The sequence below is a fragment of the Alexandromys fortis genome, unplaced genomic scaffold (genome assembly GCF_014885135.2).
Source record: "Alexandromys fortis isolate MF-2015 unplaced genomic scaffold, M_Fortis_MF-2015_v1.1 scaffold_25, whole genome shotgun sequence".
Taxonomy (NCBI): domain Eukaryota; kingdom Metazoa; phylum Chordata; class Mammalia; order Rodentia; family Cricetidae; genus Alexandromys; species Alexandromys fortis.
This window is the reverse complement of record NW_026067904.1, coordinates 13,013,922-13,030,107: the sequence shown is the minus strand read 5'-3', so window position 1 is coordinate 13,030,107 and position 16,186 is coordinate 13,013,922. Positions and strand designations below refer to the sequence as shown.

The following is a 16,186-nucleotide window of genomic DNA, read 5'->3' as shown; positions in this document are numbered from 1 at the left end:
ATTTAACATTCTCCATGGGAGAATCTTCCACTGATATCTCTTATTTGCTAAGAATCATTTATGTAGGCCCTATGAAGGCAAATTTTTCTCTTTTTCTTGTAAAGGTATAGTAAAGAAACAGTCTTTTCTATCAGTAACTATAAGAGGACATCCTTTAGGCAATAAAGAAAGCAAAGGAATTCCAGATTGTAGAGAGCCCATTGGCTGAATTACCCTACTAACAGCTCTTAGATCTGTTACCATTATGGTATCTTCAAAAACAAGAGAGTCAATTATTATTTGTATAGTCTGTATTTGGTATCATTCTATTTACTGCTGATGTCAATCTTTGTAAGAAATCAGTGAAGGATTGTTTTGGGTCCTATATAGTTTTAGTAAATGTCTTAGTCTTACTTCCTACTTCTCCAATTCTGTCACTAGCATTCAAAGCTGCTGCACAGAATAAAGCCAAGATGTGACCATCATATAGCATTTGACTTTATATATTAACATAATCTTCTTCTCCAAGAAGCTGATGTTGGGAAATTTCCACACCTCTCACTCTACTCTGTCTTTCAATGGTCTTAGCTTCTTCTTCCAACCAGGTCCTCCATTGAAATTGTGGACCATGTTTCAAAACTGCTGTGACCACTTCTCTCTAGTCTTTAGGAATAATTCTATTACAAGTTGACCATGAGTTTAACATTTGCTTCACAAAAGATAAAAGCATGCCATATTAGACTATCACTTCCTTCCATTCAACTCTTACAGGGTCTTGGGGATATCTATCATTTGACAATTCCTATAAGGTTACTGAATATATTAAGGTTGCTTGTTTGGAAATCTTAGGTTGTTCCTCTCTTATAATGCAATGCTGAAATTGGTTCTCCATTAATTTCCTCTGTCTGAATTTGAATATCTCTATAATCAGTTTTATTATGCTGGCCTGTATCTTAGCATTCATACCAATCAACTTTTAAGAGATAAACCAAGGATCATCAAAATGACAATAAGGATTATAAAAATGATAATTTTTATATGTATGTCAATTCCAGTTAAGTTGATTTTCCCTTCATTTAATTGTTCTATCTTTAAATCATGCATTACATAATCATATAAAGACCTAACTTTCTCAATCATAATTGTGCTTCCCATTTTTTAATGTGGGAAAATCTCTGTTTTAATTAATTCTTCCTTTTAAGAATTTGCAGTTTTCTCACCAAATCTGCTGCCACTGATAATGAAGATTTGAGGCTGACTGATGCTTCATAAAACACTAAAAGCTAGGCAGGATTTTAAGGTAGTTACAATTACCTAGTTTGGCAGCAGCTAGAGAGGGGGTTCAGAGAAAGACCACCAGGAGAGAAAAAAGGAAAACCTAACCGGTTGGTTGGCATCTCCAGCCATGTGTAGCTCTGGCTTATGCCAGTGGCTGCAAAGTCACAGGCAAGTGGATTTTTCATGAATTTATAACCCAAACATTATCATCAGATGTAGAACAACTAATAAAAACCCACAGACAGATATTGGGGTTTAAGCTGAAAAATTAGAGAAGCAAAGTAGCCAACTGCTAGACAGCTCTTGCTTCTATGAAATCTTCTAACAATAGTTGTCATTTTCTTTTCAGAAGCTCCCAACTTCCTATTCATAGAATAACTTTGACTTGGGTTTTATATAAATTTTCTAAAGAGTAATATTTTAATCCATTATATCGCTAACATAAATGTTAGTGTCATGATCAACCAAGATGTGTGCATTTTAAAGGATGCCAAAAAATTCTGATTTGATAATTCTGACCTATCATATTTTGGAAAAAATTTATCTTACCTGTGATCAAAACCTTAATTTGCCCCATATCGTTCTATATCCTGAAAATTAGTGTCTTAAGAGAGATTAAATCATAGATATAAAGATGCTTGTTTGAGAATTCAAAGTACTTTGACATTTAACTGATGTGGGGTTTCCCTCTGTATGCTGTGAATATGATTTATTACCATTAGTTAACAAAGAAGCTTCTTTGATCTATGGCAGAGCAGAATATAGCAAGGTGGGAAATATAAGCAGAGACAGAGGAAGAAAGACGGTAGAGTCATGCAGATACCATGTAACTGCCAAAGGAGAAAGATGCCAGAACCTTACAGGTAGACCACAACCTCATGGTAATGCATGGATGACTAGAAATGAGTTAATTTAAGATGCAAGAGCTAGCTAGGAATACACCTAAGTCATTGGCCAACCAGTGTTGTATGTAACATACTTTTTGTGTGATTATTTGGGTCTATAGGCCAGAAAACCAATATGCAGTCTCCATTTATATTCACATTCAATGATGCTGATAAACTTCTTTCTATTGTTTTAAAACATGAGTCAAAATAATTGCTGGACAATAACCCTTGCACTTTTCCATACTTAATTCTCAAGCATATAATCACCTTCCAATCTTTCATTGTTATTTTTTATTCTATACATTTAATTTCATCTGGTAGCTCTACCAAAAAGGTTTTGTTTTTGCAAAATTTAAATTGTGCAATGACCACTACTGTGAAATCTTTGAATAGGGTTCTGAGTTTGTGATCAAAGCATCAGGATCATAAGCACATTTGGGAAGAACAGATTTATTTTCTCATAATTACCTCAAAGTTCTAACAGCTTTCCACAATACTCCTGCAAAACAACTTGGTCAGCTCCCTAGCAGTACCAGCCCACTTCTGGAACCAATTTCTGTCAAGTTTCCTCTCTACTACTGTGACAAATACCATGACCAGCTGTACCGGGAAGAAGAGGGTTTAGTTGGCTTATATATCTGGTAAATCATTGATGGAAGTCAGGAGAGGAATTGAAACAGAAGCAGAGGCTGGAACTATGGAGGAAAGCTGTCTTCTTCCTTGTTTCTAGGCTCATGTTCAGCTACCTTTATCCTGCTTCCAAGGACTTCCAGTCTGTGGAAACCCAAAAGTGTGAGCCTATTTCTACCTTGTGTGATGGTCAGAGAGTTTGGAAGTTGCTAAAAGTTGTTGACAACAAGCAGGGATACACATCCTGACTCAGGATGTGGTTACTTGGTTCTTTTGGTTCTTTTGGCATTAAGATGGCCCATACAGGTAGATCCATTCCACCCTGACAGATGGTCAGGATATGCAAGAGTACTTCTGTTTATTTTGTAATAGGAGGTTGCCTGGAGAGTGGCTGCTTTCAGGATACTTGGTCTAATGTGGGTTCACTGCCTAAACAACAGAATGCTATTGACTTGATGTCTCAAAGTGTTGAAGCAATTAACTGTTCAAGTTGCCCTTTGTATTATGTTAAAGAAGTCTTTTGTTGTCTTATTCCCCCTTTTGTATTGGGGTATAAAAGCATATGAAAAATTAAATGTGGAGATTTTATTATTCACCAAAACTCCCTCCTGATACTACCCAATGTTTACTGTTTTATTATTTTATTCTTGTCTTTGTCCTCTTTAGTATTTTTCTGATCCTCACACCCTCTACCCTGGCAAGAGGTATTTTTGTCAAGGCTAGTTCCCAACACCAGTCCAGGATGACACCACCTACAGTGGATGAGTCCATACTCCATCAATCAGCAACTCGGAAAACTCCAAACAGACATGCCCCCATGCCCTGATCAAAGCAGTTCCTCAGTTGAGATTCCCTCTTCCTTGATAAGTCTACTTTTAGGTAAAGGCTGTAGAAACCTAACCAGTATACAGTATTTAGTTCCCTTCATGTATTTTTATTCTCAACTGAATCCAAATATCATAATATGACTTAATATCTATCTGTCACATTGGCTCCTAGGTTTGTAGTGCTTGCTTATCCTACTTACAACATAAAATCACATGAAATATGCATGTATGTGTGTGCGCGCGCACACACACACATGCACACGGAGGCAGGAACACATGGTTCATTAGCATGCCTGCTGCCTGGGTTTTAACATTACTTTTCATATCTGAAAATGTTGCTTCTCTACCAATATACTAAGTATATTTTAATGTTCACTAAATGTCAGCTAAACTGAAGCCAGATTAACTTGCAAATAATTTGATAAGTAAGAAAAACACTTGAACATGAATATATAAAATGAACTTTCTATACAGATTCCAGCTGCACAAAGCTGTGGGTGTTTAGGAAAGAAACTTTGGTTCCTGGAAACTTAACTTCTTCATTTTACCCTGGGAAATGTCCATGAATAATTAATAACTGTGAATTCTAGGGAGGTTGTATAAATATTCAACCTTAGTGGTAATCAAATAAATGGAGTTTAAAACTTCATTTTTTATGATACTAGAGCAATAGTTTCTGTACTGCTCAGTCTTTAAAAGAATCAAACAATCTTTCTAGAACATAGCATTATAGAAATGTTAAGGGTTTTAAAATCTTACCACTAATACATTTTCATAAGTCAAACAAGAATTCTGAAACATATTTCCACACAAAACTATGACCCCAGTATTTGTAACAAACAGTAAAACTGAGTATATTGCAGTGATATTTCATAGATCTTCTGTGTAACAGAATCATAAAGCTATTTAAACATATTTGAAACTTATGTAATAGTGTATTAAAATTTTATTATCTTATATGAGAGAAAAACAGTAATCACAGGTATTCATTATGTATAAATATGCATTTATAGTAATATCTGTATTAAAATGATTTTAAGCATGATCTTTTAAAGTTTTTTTGTATAGATTTTCTATAATATACATCCATTTTAATCAGAGTACTAGTAGATCATAAGGCACATTATTGCCATGGATTGAATGGAGATTTTGGTAAAGTGAAACTTCATTTGCCATGGTTAAGGAAAAACACAAACACAGTATAGAAAGGGAAACCCCAGGTTACAAGGTAGCATGTGGGACTCTTCTCAGTAATGAAAGTGCATGTATGACAGTCTGATTCCATCACTGGAATTAGATTCATGTTTATTACTAATGATACTGCTATTCCCAGGTTTTTTTTTAGAAGACAAGATGAAATGTACAAAAAAAAAACTAAAACAACAAAAGTCCATTAACATAGACAAATGGAAAGGTCCTAGAAACATGATCTAAAAATAAGACAAAGAAGCAAAGGCAAAGAAAATCCTGCCCATAGTATATTTGAAGGGTAAAAGCAAGCTTGAATCACCCAAGCCAAACGCAGTGCAGTGGTTTTAAAGACAACAACCCTTATACATTTGAACACTTGGTCCTTAGTGGGTGGTGCTATGGAGAAGGTTATTAAAGTTTAGGAAGCAGACCCCTGCTGGAGAATGTATGTCCATGAGGGAGGGCTTGGAACATGTGGAGCCTACCCCTACTTTCTACTCTTTCTCTGCTTACTGTGTGAGGATAAAAAGTGATTAGCCAAGCTTCCTGTTCCTGTTGCCATCCCATGACATCCTTGCCACAGAGGACTCTATCCCCATTTCTGTGGGTCAAATATTTTTTTTCATTACTAGTGGCATTTGGGAACATTATTGTATCTAGGAAACATAATTGTAGTTAATACACACCGAATTGTAAGACGACATAGAGCATCATTTAGGATAAAGGCAAATAAAGCACTCGGAAGGAATGAGTACATTCGCCTGAAGGATCAACTGGTTTTATTGTTGGAGAAAGAAAAAAATGACTTCTCTAGATCTTAGCTGGGAGAGCACACCCTGAGCAGGGTGTGGTTCCCAATGTATGGTTGTCAGAGGGTCCCAACTGTCACGATGAAACTCTTAGTGTAAATTCATTCTTCCAAATAATAAATGGGCTTTACTGTGATATTTCAAACACATACATTGTGAATTTTAACTGGATGCTTCCCTCTTACCCTCCTCCTGTTGGTTCCCTTCTTCAAACTGCTCTCTCCTTTGCTTGACATATATATTTAGTAAAACTAGAGTCTACAGACAAGGAAAGTTTATAATGTTCTTATTTCTTTTTTATTATCTAATCTTGTTCCCCTCTGACCACTTTCACTAAGACCCTTCTTCATCTCCAGACTCCTGTACTTTCTGTAGTTTTTCTCTCTCTCTTTCACATTCTCCCAGATTCTGTTATGATAGAAAACAGTTGACATTTTGCTGAGTCTGACTTATTTCATCTATTCTATTTTCATTCAAAGCACTGTTTTCTTTTTTGACTGAATAATAGATATGCATCTCTCTCTCTCTCTCTTTCTCTGTGTGTGTGTGTGTGTCTGTGTGTGCGTGTGTGTGTGTATGTATGATATGTGGAGTGGGGCATACATTCCGTACCACACTTGTGGAGGTCAGAGGTTAACTGGTGTAATTGTTTCTGCCTCTATCTACCTTTATGTAAGTTCCAGGAATTGAACTCATGTCGGGAGGTTTGCACAAGCAAGCACCTTTATCCATCCACTGAACTATCTTGCAGAGATGTTGCTTGTTTTCTTGAGCACAACTATCTTGACTGAGGTGAAATAGCATCTCAGTGTACTTTTAATACATTCCTAGTGACTGACATTTTTTTCTTGTATTTATTGGTGCTTTGTACTTCTTTGATTAACTGTCTGTTCATCCCATTAGCATGATATCTGACCATATGACTTGCTTCACCCAGTGAAATATGAGCAGTGATAGCCGATACATTCTTGCTGAAGCTATGAGAGCCACCAGTGGTCTTAGTAATACACTCTCCCCAATGGTACTAGAGCATCATGTCCAGAGGTATCTGGTCATTTGGGGGGGTTCTCAGAAGGAATAGCATGAAAACAGACACAGCAGGTACAGCTGGATGACAGTGAGAGTTGGAAGTTAACCTTTTTGCTTATATACCAGTAAGGCTGGAGGCTGCTTGTTTCTGCTGGCCACCACAATCGTGTCCTCTTGTAGGTGGCTCTCCTCTCTGACTCACTCACTTTTAAGGCATCTTTGCTTATTTTCTTTCTCTTCTTAATGTTTTTTTTTAAATTTTTATAAGCTTTATTGTAAAAATTTGCACATAAATAAGCATCACATACCAACATTATCCAGATCTGTGATCTACACATTTCTATACAGTCGTGATAGCCAATCTAAAGTTGTGGATTTTCACACTGGATTTTAGTCACTTCCTATGAAGTCTGTTCTTTCATAATTATCCACCACCAAAACTGAAAACTCAGTTATAGAATTTGGCCTTTTATGATACATAAATTAATTTTACCAATGGCTCTATGCTATCATATCTAATGGTAAAAACGCTTACTACACATTTTCTTTTACAAACTTTCCATATCACTATCAAGTACTATGATCAGCACCCTTCCCTTTGTCCTTCCACCTTTCCTTCAGGACCTCGTCATCGATAGCACAATATATTTCAGGCATTATAGCAACCGACTAGAGTGTGATGATCAGATACAAAATATCACGGCCAATGGATCTCCCTTGTGGATAAGGGTGGAGAGTGAAATCATCCGCCGATTTTTATAACACAGCACTGCAGGCATGGTAAAAGGCACGAGGGGGAGGCACATGTGTGCCCACCTCGATACAGTAGAAGGTGGTTCGCACACATCCTTGCACTGTAATCATAAGGATAAGTAATACTTGTACAGAAAGAGCAGTTAAAAATAGTCTAAAAATACAATTTCACAGACATGCCAAGTGTTACTAGAAGGGGAATTTGAGTCATGATTTGAGCCATATAATGAAAGTAAACCAGGTATGGCATAATACAGCAAATAGAACATGCTCTAGTCAAGAGGGCTTGTGGATATGTGAAGAGATTGGCCCCTTTCCTTTTCTAAAATTAATGTCAATGGACAAAATAACTGATGATGCTTTTACTTAAAATGAGAAAGACATGTGTGTTTCTCAATAAAGATAATAGCTAGAGCAGAGACATCATGACTGTATGTTACCTACTCTCAGACGACATTGGGCATACACATCAGAGCTGATTGTTGGTAGAACTGTGGGCAGATTTTAAAAAATGCCTAGAGTGTGGAGAAGTCTTTGCAGAAATACTGAATATGAGAGTTGAGACAGAAAGTGAGATGAGGAAGACTGGTTCCTAAGCCAAGTAAACCAGGTTAGTTATTATAGGAAAGAATTGAGTATGGGCTGGAAGAGACGAGGGGATCACCGCACATATTCTAAGCTGAATGTTATCCTAAACCTCTAGATGACATGTCTAAGGGATTTTTGCTAACAGTGTCTTGGATGATTACAGAGTAACATTTGTAGAAGATTTAAGTTAAGTTAAAGCAGTATTAAACATGAATATGTTTATATCACCCCAGGGACTCATGCTGGAGGGGTTTATTACAGATCATCTATTGTAAAAGCTATATAGCAATAAGTTCTGAATTACCTGCCTGTGATTTCCTCTGTGAGGCTGTCAATTTCAGTTTGGAGTCTTTTGTTTTCTTCTAACAATGCCAGAAACTTTGTTGAAACATCAGTGTAGTCTTTCGAAATATCAGAAAGCTCAATATCCCATGCTTTTTTCTTGACAAAATAGAATACAAGATATTTATACATTTTTAGTAATTGAATGATGGGGAAGCCCAACCAATCACCTTGTTTGTAGGGCATCGTGATTCCCTTAGGCTAATATTTACTGATAAATATTGCAGGTGTGCTCCCTGTGCTCTCTTTGTTTTTCCTGTGTAAGCTTTGTAAGTCCTCCTTTTCTTACCCTTATTAAAGCTGAATATTTTATATTAAAGCTAGCCTGGTTAATTCTAGTTGCCGGTCATTTACGCCATTTCAATTGAAAGTTAAGTTTTCAATGTTAATAAAATTAGTTTGAATCATTCATGTTGCTAACTAAGTAGAGTGTGTAGTGCTCCGTGGGAAGGCAGGAATAGTCTACTCACCGCCGAATAATAATAATTCATTGACTCCATGTACTGCTGCTCAAAATTTTTCTGCTTCCAGGAATATTGGTCAAACAGTCTCTTCAAATCATCTACCTAAAAATGCACAGAAGATAAGTGAACTGTTGACATTTCCTTCATTTTTATGAGTAAGAAAGAGGCTACATTTTACTTTATATAGTTTTCCTAATGAACATTGACTGACATGGTAGAAAATAATGTCACATGCTTCTCCCATCTTGAAACCTAATATAGGATTTTGATAAAGCATAGCAAATCAGATATAAATCAAGTAGAGTGTTTTTAATATTCAGATGGATAATCATGACAAATAGAATGTTTTAGTCACAGGAAAATTTAAATTATAATTCATTACATTGACAAGCAAAGGAGAAAAAAAAGCATACACTCCCACACTTTACAATATAACCACTTGATTAATCCACTACTTAGTTCTCTGGCTTTCACATTTTCCCTATAGGTTTTGAAACTAGAAATGAAGAACTTAAATATAATGGACAGACATTTTAACAAGATTTTATTGCTGAATTCCTAAACTTGTATATAGTTTAAATACCTGAAGAAATGACTTTAGCACAAAACCCAATTCCAGTTTCCAGCACCTGCAGCCAGTGGCCCACAACCACCTATAATTCCTGCTTTGTCCTCTCTGCCCTCCTAAATGCCAATGTAAACACACAATCAATAATACCTGGGGGTAATGCGTCTATCCTAGAGCCATTTTCTTTTATTATTATTAAAAATTTATGCCTCCTCTCCACCTCTCATTTCCCTCCCCCTCTCCCCACTCCCTTCTCCCTCCATCTCCAGTCCAAAGAGCAGTCAAATAATTTTTAAGAGACTTTTTATGAATCTGATAGAGCAGTGGTTCTCAACCTTTTAAATACTATGGACCCTTAATACAGTTTGCCAAGTTGTGGTGACTCCCAACCATAAAATTCTCTTTGTTGCTATTTCCTAACTATGATTTTGTCACTGTTATGAATTGTAATGCAAATATCTATGGTGTCCAACGGTCTCAGGAAACATCTGTGAAAGATTTTCCACTCGATATTTATTCAATACAGTACTTGAACTCTTAGCTGAAGTAAAGGAGATCAAGTGTATACAAATTGGAAGGAAAAAGTCAAAGTATCTTTATTTGCTGATGATACAATAGTATCCATAAATGAACCCCCAAATTACACAGGAAACGCCTACAGCTGATATATACTTTCACTAAAGTAGCTGTATATAAAATTAACTCACAAAATTTTTAGCCTTACTATATACAGATGAAAAATGGACTGATAAAGAAATCAGAAAACCCGCTGGGCGCTCCAAAGGGTGCGGGAACGCTGGGCTGCCTGGCCCAGAGCCTCGGCCTCGGCCTCCCCGCCACGCTAGCGGCCTGGTCCAGCTCTGCCCGGCGCGCCTGCCGCCCGCAGGAATGTTGTACAAACTGAACTTGACCGCGCACATGCCCGCCGCCGCCCTCAACGCTGGAAGCATCCACTCGCCTTCTACTAGTATGGCGACATCCTCCCTCCTGCTGAGTGGACTATGGGCCACCATCGCTATTTCCAGGAAATAGCCAGGTGCCTCAGAGTAAATACGCGAGCTGCTGGCCATCATTGAAGAGTTGGGGAAAGAGATCAGACCCACATATGCAGGGAGCAAGAGCGCCATGGAGAGACTAAAAGGAGGCATCATTCATGCCCGAAGCCTGGTTCGGGAGTGCTTGGCAGAAATGCGTAAAGCCAGGTGCTAGCCCCTGGCCAGTCTGAAGGCCCATCTCGCTACCCCGTGGAGATGAGAGGCTTTGTTCAAAATGGCAGTGGTTTTCCTGCCGTGGTCATTAAGCTCTGAACCCACATTCAGAAGACTGGGAAAACATTTTGCAGTTACTGACGGTGTGCATTCTAAGTAGTTAGAAACCATCCAGCTCTTTTTTTCTTCCCAAGCATTGATTTGAAAGATGTTTGTGAAGCCACTTCACAGCAAGCTATTGTTTGCCCCCAAATTCCATTGTCCCCTTTAAAATCTCCCTTTGGATACACTTGCCATTTGCCTCACCCCAGTTGACTTCCTTTCCATGAGCTCACCTGCCTCTGAGGACTTGAGTGCAGACCACAGCACATCTGCTTAGTAGCTGGCCTGCCTGTGGACAGTGCAGACCCTGCTTCACAGAGCTGCTCTGCTTAAGCCTTTGCATGGCTGAGTGCTTTGAAGTCAATCTTAAACATGCCAAGTTATAAATACAGAAGAAAGAGCAATCTACCCTGGTGTGGGAGAACTGTCTGTAATCTGTCGATCATGTTATAAATAAACGCTGATTGGCCAGGCAGGAAATATAGGTGGAAAACCAGACAGGAAGTAGAAATGATGTAATGAGAGCAGGAGAATTCTGGGAAGGAGGAAGTTGATTCTTCTCATTCCTGCCCAGACCACCGGAGCAGCAGAATGTGATCTGCCCCTCAGAAAAAAGGTACTGAGCCACATGACTAACATAGATAAGAAAAATGGGTTAATCAAGATGGGAGAGATAGCCAGTGAGAAGCTAGAGCTAATGGGCCAATCAGCTTTATAACTTATAGAGACCTATGTGTGATTTTTCTCTGGGACTAAACAGCTAGAGGGTACTGGGCAGGACAGAAACCACAACAAACAGGACAGTTCATGTTAGTTCCTGTTACACTACCCAACCTGCCATGCGCCCTGCAAATGTCCATCCTGAGAATGTGGGTCTCAGTTCCATGTTTACTGTGAGACGGTCACAACATCTGGAAGAAAACAACTGCAAGTGTTGCATCTTCGTATTTATTACTTGATGTAATAAAGCTTATTTTCATTAACAAAAAAAAAGAAATCAGAAAATAGTATTTTTCACAATAACCTCAAATAATATAAGATATTTTGGGATAATTCTAACCAAGCAAGTGAAAGACTTACATGGTAAAAAATTTAAGGCATTGAAGAAAGAAATCAAAGAAGATAGCAGACGATAGGAAGATTCCTGGTGACCATGCATTTGTAGGATAAAAGTAGTACTAATGGTCATAATAACAAAAACAATTTACAAGTTGAATGCAATACCTATCAGTATTCTAACACAGATCTTGAAACAATTTCCAGCCTTATATGAAAACATCAAAAATCAAGGATGGCTAAAATCTAAATAATACTTGCTCAACTATGTTCGTAGCAGATTTATTCATATTAGCCAGGAACTAGAAACTATCTAGATGCTCCTCAAGTGATGAATGGATAAGGAAAATGTGGTGAATTTACACAATGGAGTATTACTTAGCTGTTAAAACAATGACATCATGAATTTTGTTGGCAAATGGATAAAACTAGAAAAGATCATCATGAATGAGATAACCCAGACCTTGAAAGACAAACATGGTATGCACTAATTAATAAGTGAATATTAACTGTAAAATAAAAAATAACCAGGCTACAATCTACAGACCCATAGAAGCTAAGTAACAAGCTGGAGGGATGCATAAATCTCATTGTGAATGGGAAATAGAATAGACATCACCAGTGGATGAGGTGGTCTGGAAAGGAGGTATGGAAGGGAACAGAAGGGATCAGGTGGCAGGAGGATAGAGAGAGGCAACTGGAACTGGGGTATCTCTGGGAAGAGCTAGAAACCCAGTGGAATGGAAACTCTTGGGAATCTATGAGGCTGACCCTAGCTAAGACTCCTAGAATGGGAGATATAGAGCCTGAAGCAGCCATCTCCTGTAACCAGGCACGATTTTCAGTGGAGGATTGGGACACCAGCCTGGTCACAAAACCATTGACCTACAATTTGTCCTACGACAACATGTGTTTGGGTGAAGGTGGCATAGAGTGGCCAACCAATGTCTGTTCCAGCTCTAGACCCATACCACGAGAGGGAGCCCATCCCTGACACTGCCTGGAGGGCCAGGACCCAGGGGTAGGAAGGCCTAGATGCCTAGTGTAAAACCGAACATGACTGGAAAAAAGGAAGAAAAATAAAAACTTAATTAAATGATTTCTAAGGATATTCTGCTGGACTCATAGATTGGTATCTAGTCCAATGGTCATCCAGAGAGGCTTTTTCCAGTAATTGATAGAAACAGATGCAGAAACCCACACCAAACATGCAGAGATTGGGGAATTCTGTAGAAAAAGGGAAGGATTGTAGAAGCCATAGATGTCAAGGCCATCACAAGAAAACCCACAGAATCAACTAACCTGGGCTTATCCAGGCTCACTGAGACTGAACTGACAACCAGGGAGCCTGCATGGGACTGATCTAGGCACTCTGTAAATATGTGACAGTTGTGTCACTTGGTATCCATGTAGGATGTCTAATAGTGGGAACAGGGCTGTTCTCGACTCTCTTGCCCGTTTTTGGGTCCCTACTGGGTTGCCTCATCCAGCTTTAGTAGAAGAGGAAGTGCCTAGCCTTGCTACAACTTGATATACTGTAACTGCCTGATATTCATGGGAGGCCTGTCATATTTTGAAGAGAAATAGAGGAGGAGTAGATGGGGGAATGGGAGGAAGGAAGGGCTTGGAGGATAGAAGGGAGGGGGCACTGTGGATGGGATATAAAAAGAAAATGAAAACTAAATAAATACAAAAATTAAAATATACTAGCAGTTCTATACAAGTTCTGTTAAAATACATAATATTTGACAATAAAATCAATAAAAAACAGAATTCATACAGAAACAATCTAGTATCTATAAAGTCTGCACCAAATTCCTCATGGGGAAAAAGATATGTAATAGGAATTCTATTTATAAATTAAGATAAAAACATAGTATATAACAAAGTATTCTAATTTAATTATATAAACTGAAGGGTTTTCTTTGCTCAAACATTTTTTTTTGATTCTTGAGGAATTTTCCATCATGCACCCCAGTGCATTCATTTTCCAGTTTCTCTGTATCTGCCCTTCAGTCTTATATAGTATCCCCCAAAGGAGCTTAAAATGAAATAAAAATAAACTGAAAAGTAAAACATTAATTAACAAATAAACAAATTCCAAAACAACAAAAGAACAAAACAAAAACTCAGTTTGTTTCTCAATCTTTCCTTTCTTTCCATCACCTCTTCATTCACCTTGGTGGCACTGGGAACTTCTGTGTGTCACAGAGTAGACGCTTTTGTTCCAACAGTTTTACTTGCAAATGTTCATTGTGTAATGCGTTGTTGTTCAGGTGTAAGGTCCATCAATACTGGACTATCTCTGAAACTCCTCTCAGACACCCTCCTGTTGACCCAAGTCATGGAGATCCTGTTACTTTCCATGCGCCAGTAGGTCACAGATGGGGTAGATGTTATTGGCATAGGCCAACTCAAAGCCCTTTTTGTATGATTGTGTGAATTGGTTAGTCCCAGCCACTGGGATCATCCCAGCCAGCTCTCCAAAGCTCATGGTGAGTCATGGGACACGCTTTCCTAGGTGTTGTAGCCAGGTATCCTATGAGGGGTAGAGGCAGCTTTCTTATGTCATCAGGCCAGCTCTCCCAGGGCCAGTGAGCAGCAGGACCAGTTCAGCATGACCCTTGGACTTCAACATGAATGGTTCACATGGGTCTCTCTCAACACAGGCAATGGACATGAACACTTGGACATGGTGATGTCATGCCCAAGCTGCTGCTGAGAGTAGTGCCTGGGTCCATGACCCTTCTGCAGCCAGGATCTGTGTTGAGGTCCATACTTCCTGTTGTCATTGTAGGTTGTATAGATGTTATGTCTGGGCTGCCACCTGAGGGCAAACTGGTGTCCAAGGGCCATACTGCTTCCAGGGACATGTCAATCTGAAGATTGATTTTTAAATAGTGTTTTTAATGACTCTACTTTTAAAAACTTTTATGGATATGTGCATGTGACTACAGGTGTTTATGTGTACCACATGTGTGCAGGAGTCTACAGATGCCAAAACTCCAAAGGGACCTGATTTCAGGTGTTGTGAGATGCACATGAGTGTTGGGAAATAACCTCAGGTCCTCAGCAGAGCAGTAAGCTCTCTTAGCTGCTGAGCCATTTCTTCCGTTCCTAAATTGAAGTTTAGTGGAAGAAAAAGTAAAATGACACTAAGCATGAGTTATCTACAAATAAAATCAGTGTCAGAAACACTCTACCATATACTGGAATATCAATAACACTGTTTCAAGGTAGGGTTTGTAATTGCATTAAATAATCATGGTATCAAAATCTAAATGCCTAATAGTACTGAAATAACATTTCAAAACGTATGAGAATTCAATGAAAATGAATTTACCGCATTAACCTATCTATATAATACATTTTATATAATAAAATTATATAATTTTATATAATAAAATGACATTTCTTTAAAAAATATAAAGTGGTTTCTCTACCTCATATCCAGCTCATAACAACTATAAATTTTAGTTGGACAAATAATAAAGCACAAAGCTGTACAAATCATTAAAGAGACTGGTGATAAACTAATGTTGATAGTCAAGAGATGGAGGGGAATATCACCTGGTCATGTAAAACAAAAGCTCTGTTGATGTATTTGACAAAGTAGTAGCTTTATAGCATGTATCAAATCAGAACTGAAGGAAAATGAGACCATGAGAATAATGTAAGATTACATCAGGAGTCTTAAAAATCTGTACGAAAGACATCAGTGAAAAAAATGGTAGGAGAGAGAGAGAACAATTTTCACTAAGAACTATAAAAAAGGGTATCAAAACACAATTCTTGAAATTCTCAAAGGCACTTATGGAAGTAAATTGTCCTTTATAAGAACTGGCATTGGGTCTCTGGTGTTTTACATATTCCTGGTCCATCTCTGCCTCTATCAATGTCTATGTAAGTAATAGCCACAAATTTGAATTTGGTATTTGCCAGGAAGAGCAGAATGTGATTGGCTAGAATGCATCCAAAGCCTCACTTTCATTTTATGACCTCTCTGGTGCAAGTTTGTTAAGGAAAACTTCATTTGTGAAGATGGCTATATTTGAGTTGAAGATGTTTCACAAGCAACTGGTCTAGCATTATAGACACTTGAGACCTCCAGTAACAGTTGGGACAAAAAGCAGACTAGTCAAGACAATTAAAAGTGGAGGCTGACTATATGTTTTTCCTTGGGTTCACCTTCTTATTTAGCTTCTTTAGGTTCACCAATTATAGACTCCCTGACCTTTATTTATGGCTAGAAACCAATTATGAGTGAGTACATCCCATGTTCATCTTTTTGGGTCTGGGTTACCTCACTCAGGATAGTGTTTTTTATTTCCATCCATTTGCATAAAATTCGAGGAGTCATTGTTTTTTTTACTGCAGCGTAGTACTCTAATGTGTATATATTCCACACTTTCTTCATCCATTATTCCATTGAAGGGCATCTAGGTTGTTTCCAGGTTCTGGCTATTACAAATAAT

General features: G+C 38.0%; 1 protein-coding gene and 1 pseudogene across 1 annotated transcript in view; one reads left to right on the top strand and one right to left on the bottom strand.

Annotated features, from left to right (window-relative positions):
• Positions 1-16,186, bottom strand: part of Ccdc178 (coiled-coil domain containing 178) — a 374,856-nt gene that overhangs the window by 267,502 nt on the left and 91,168 nt on the right. Inside the window, exons 10-11 of the mRNA XM_050134843.1 lie at positions 8,784-8,879; positions 8,276-8,412 (exon numbers count right to left, since the gene is read on the bottom strand). Of these exons, the coding sequence (XP_049990800.1) occupies positions 8,276-8,412; positions 8,784-8,879 (233 nt within the window). The remainder of the gene's footprint in view (positions 1-8,275; positions 8,413-8,783; positions 8,880-16,186) is intronic.
• The window catches only part of LOC126497041 (cyclin-dependent kinase 2-associated protein 1-like), a 21,425-nt pseudogene continuing 15,472 nt past the window's right edge, over positions 10,234-16,186 (top strand).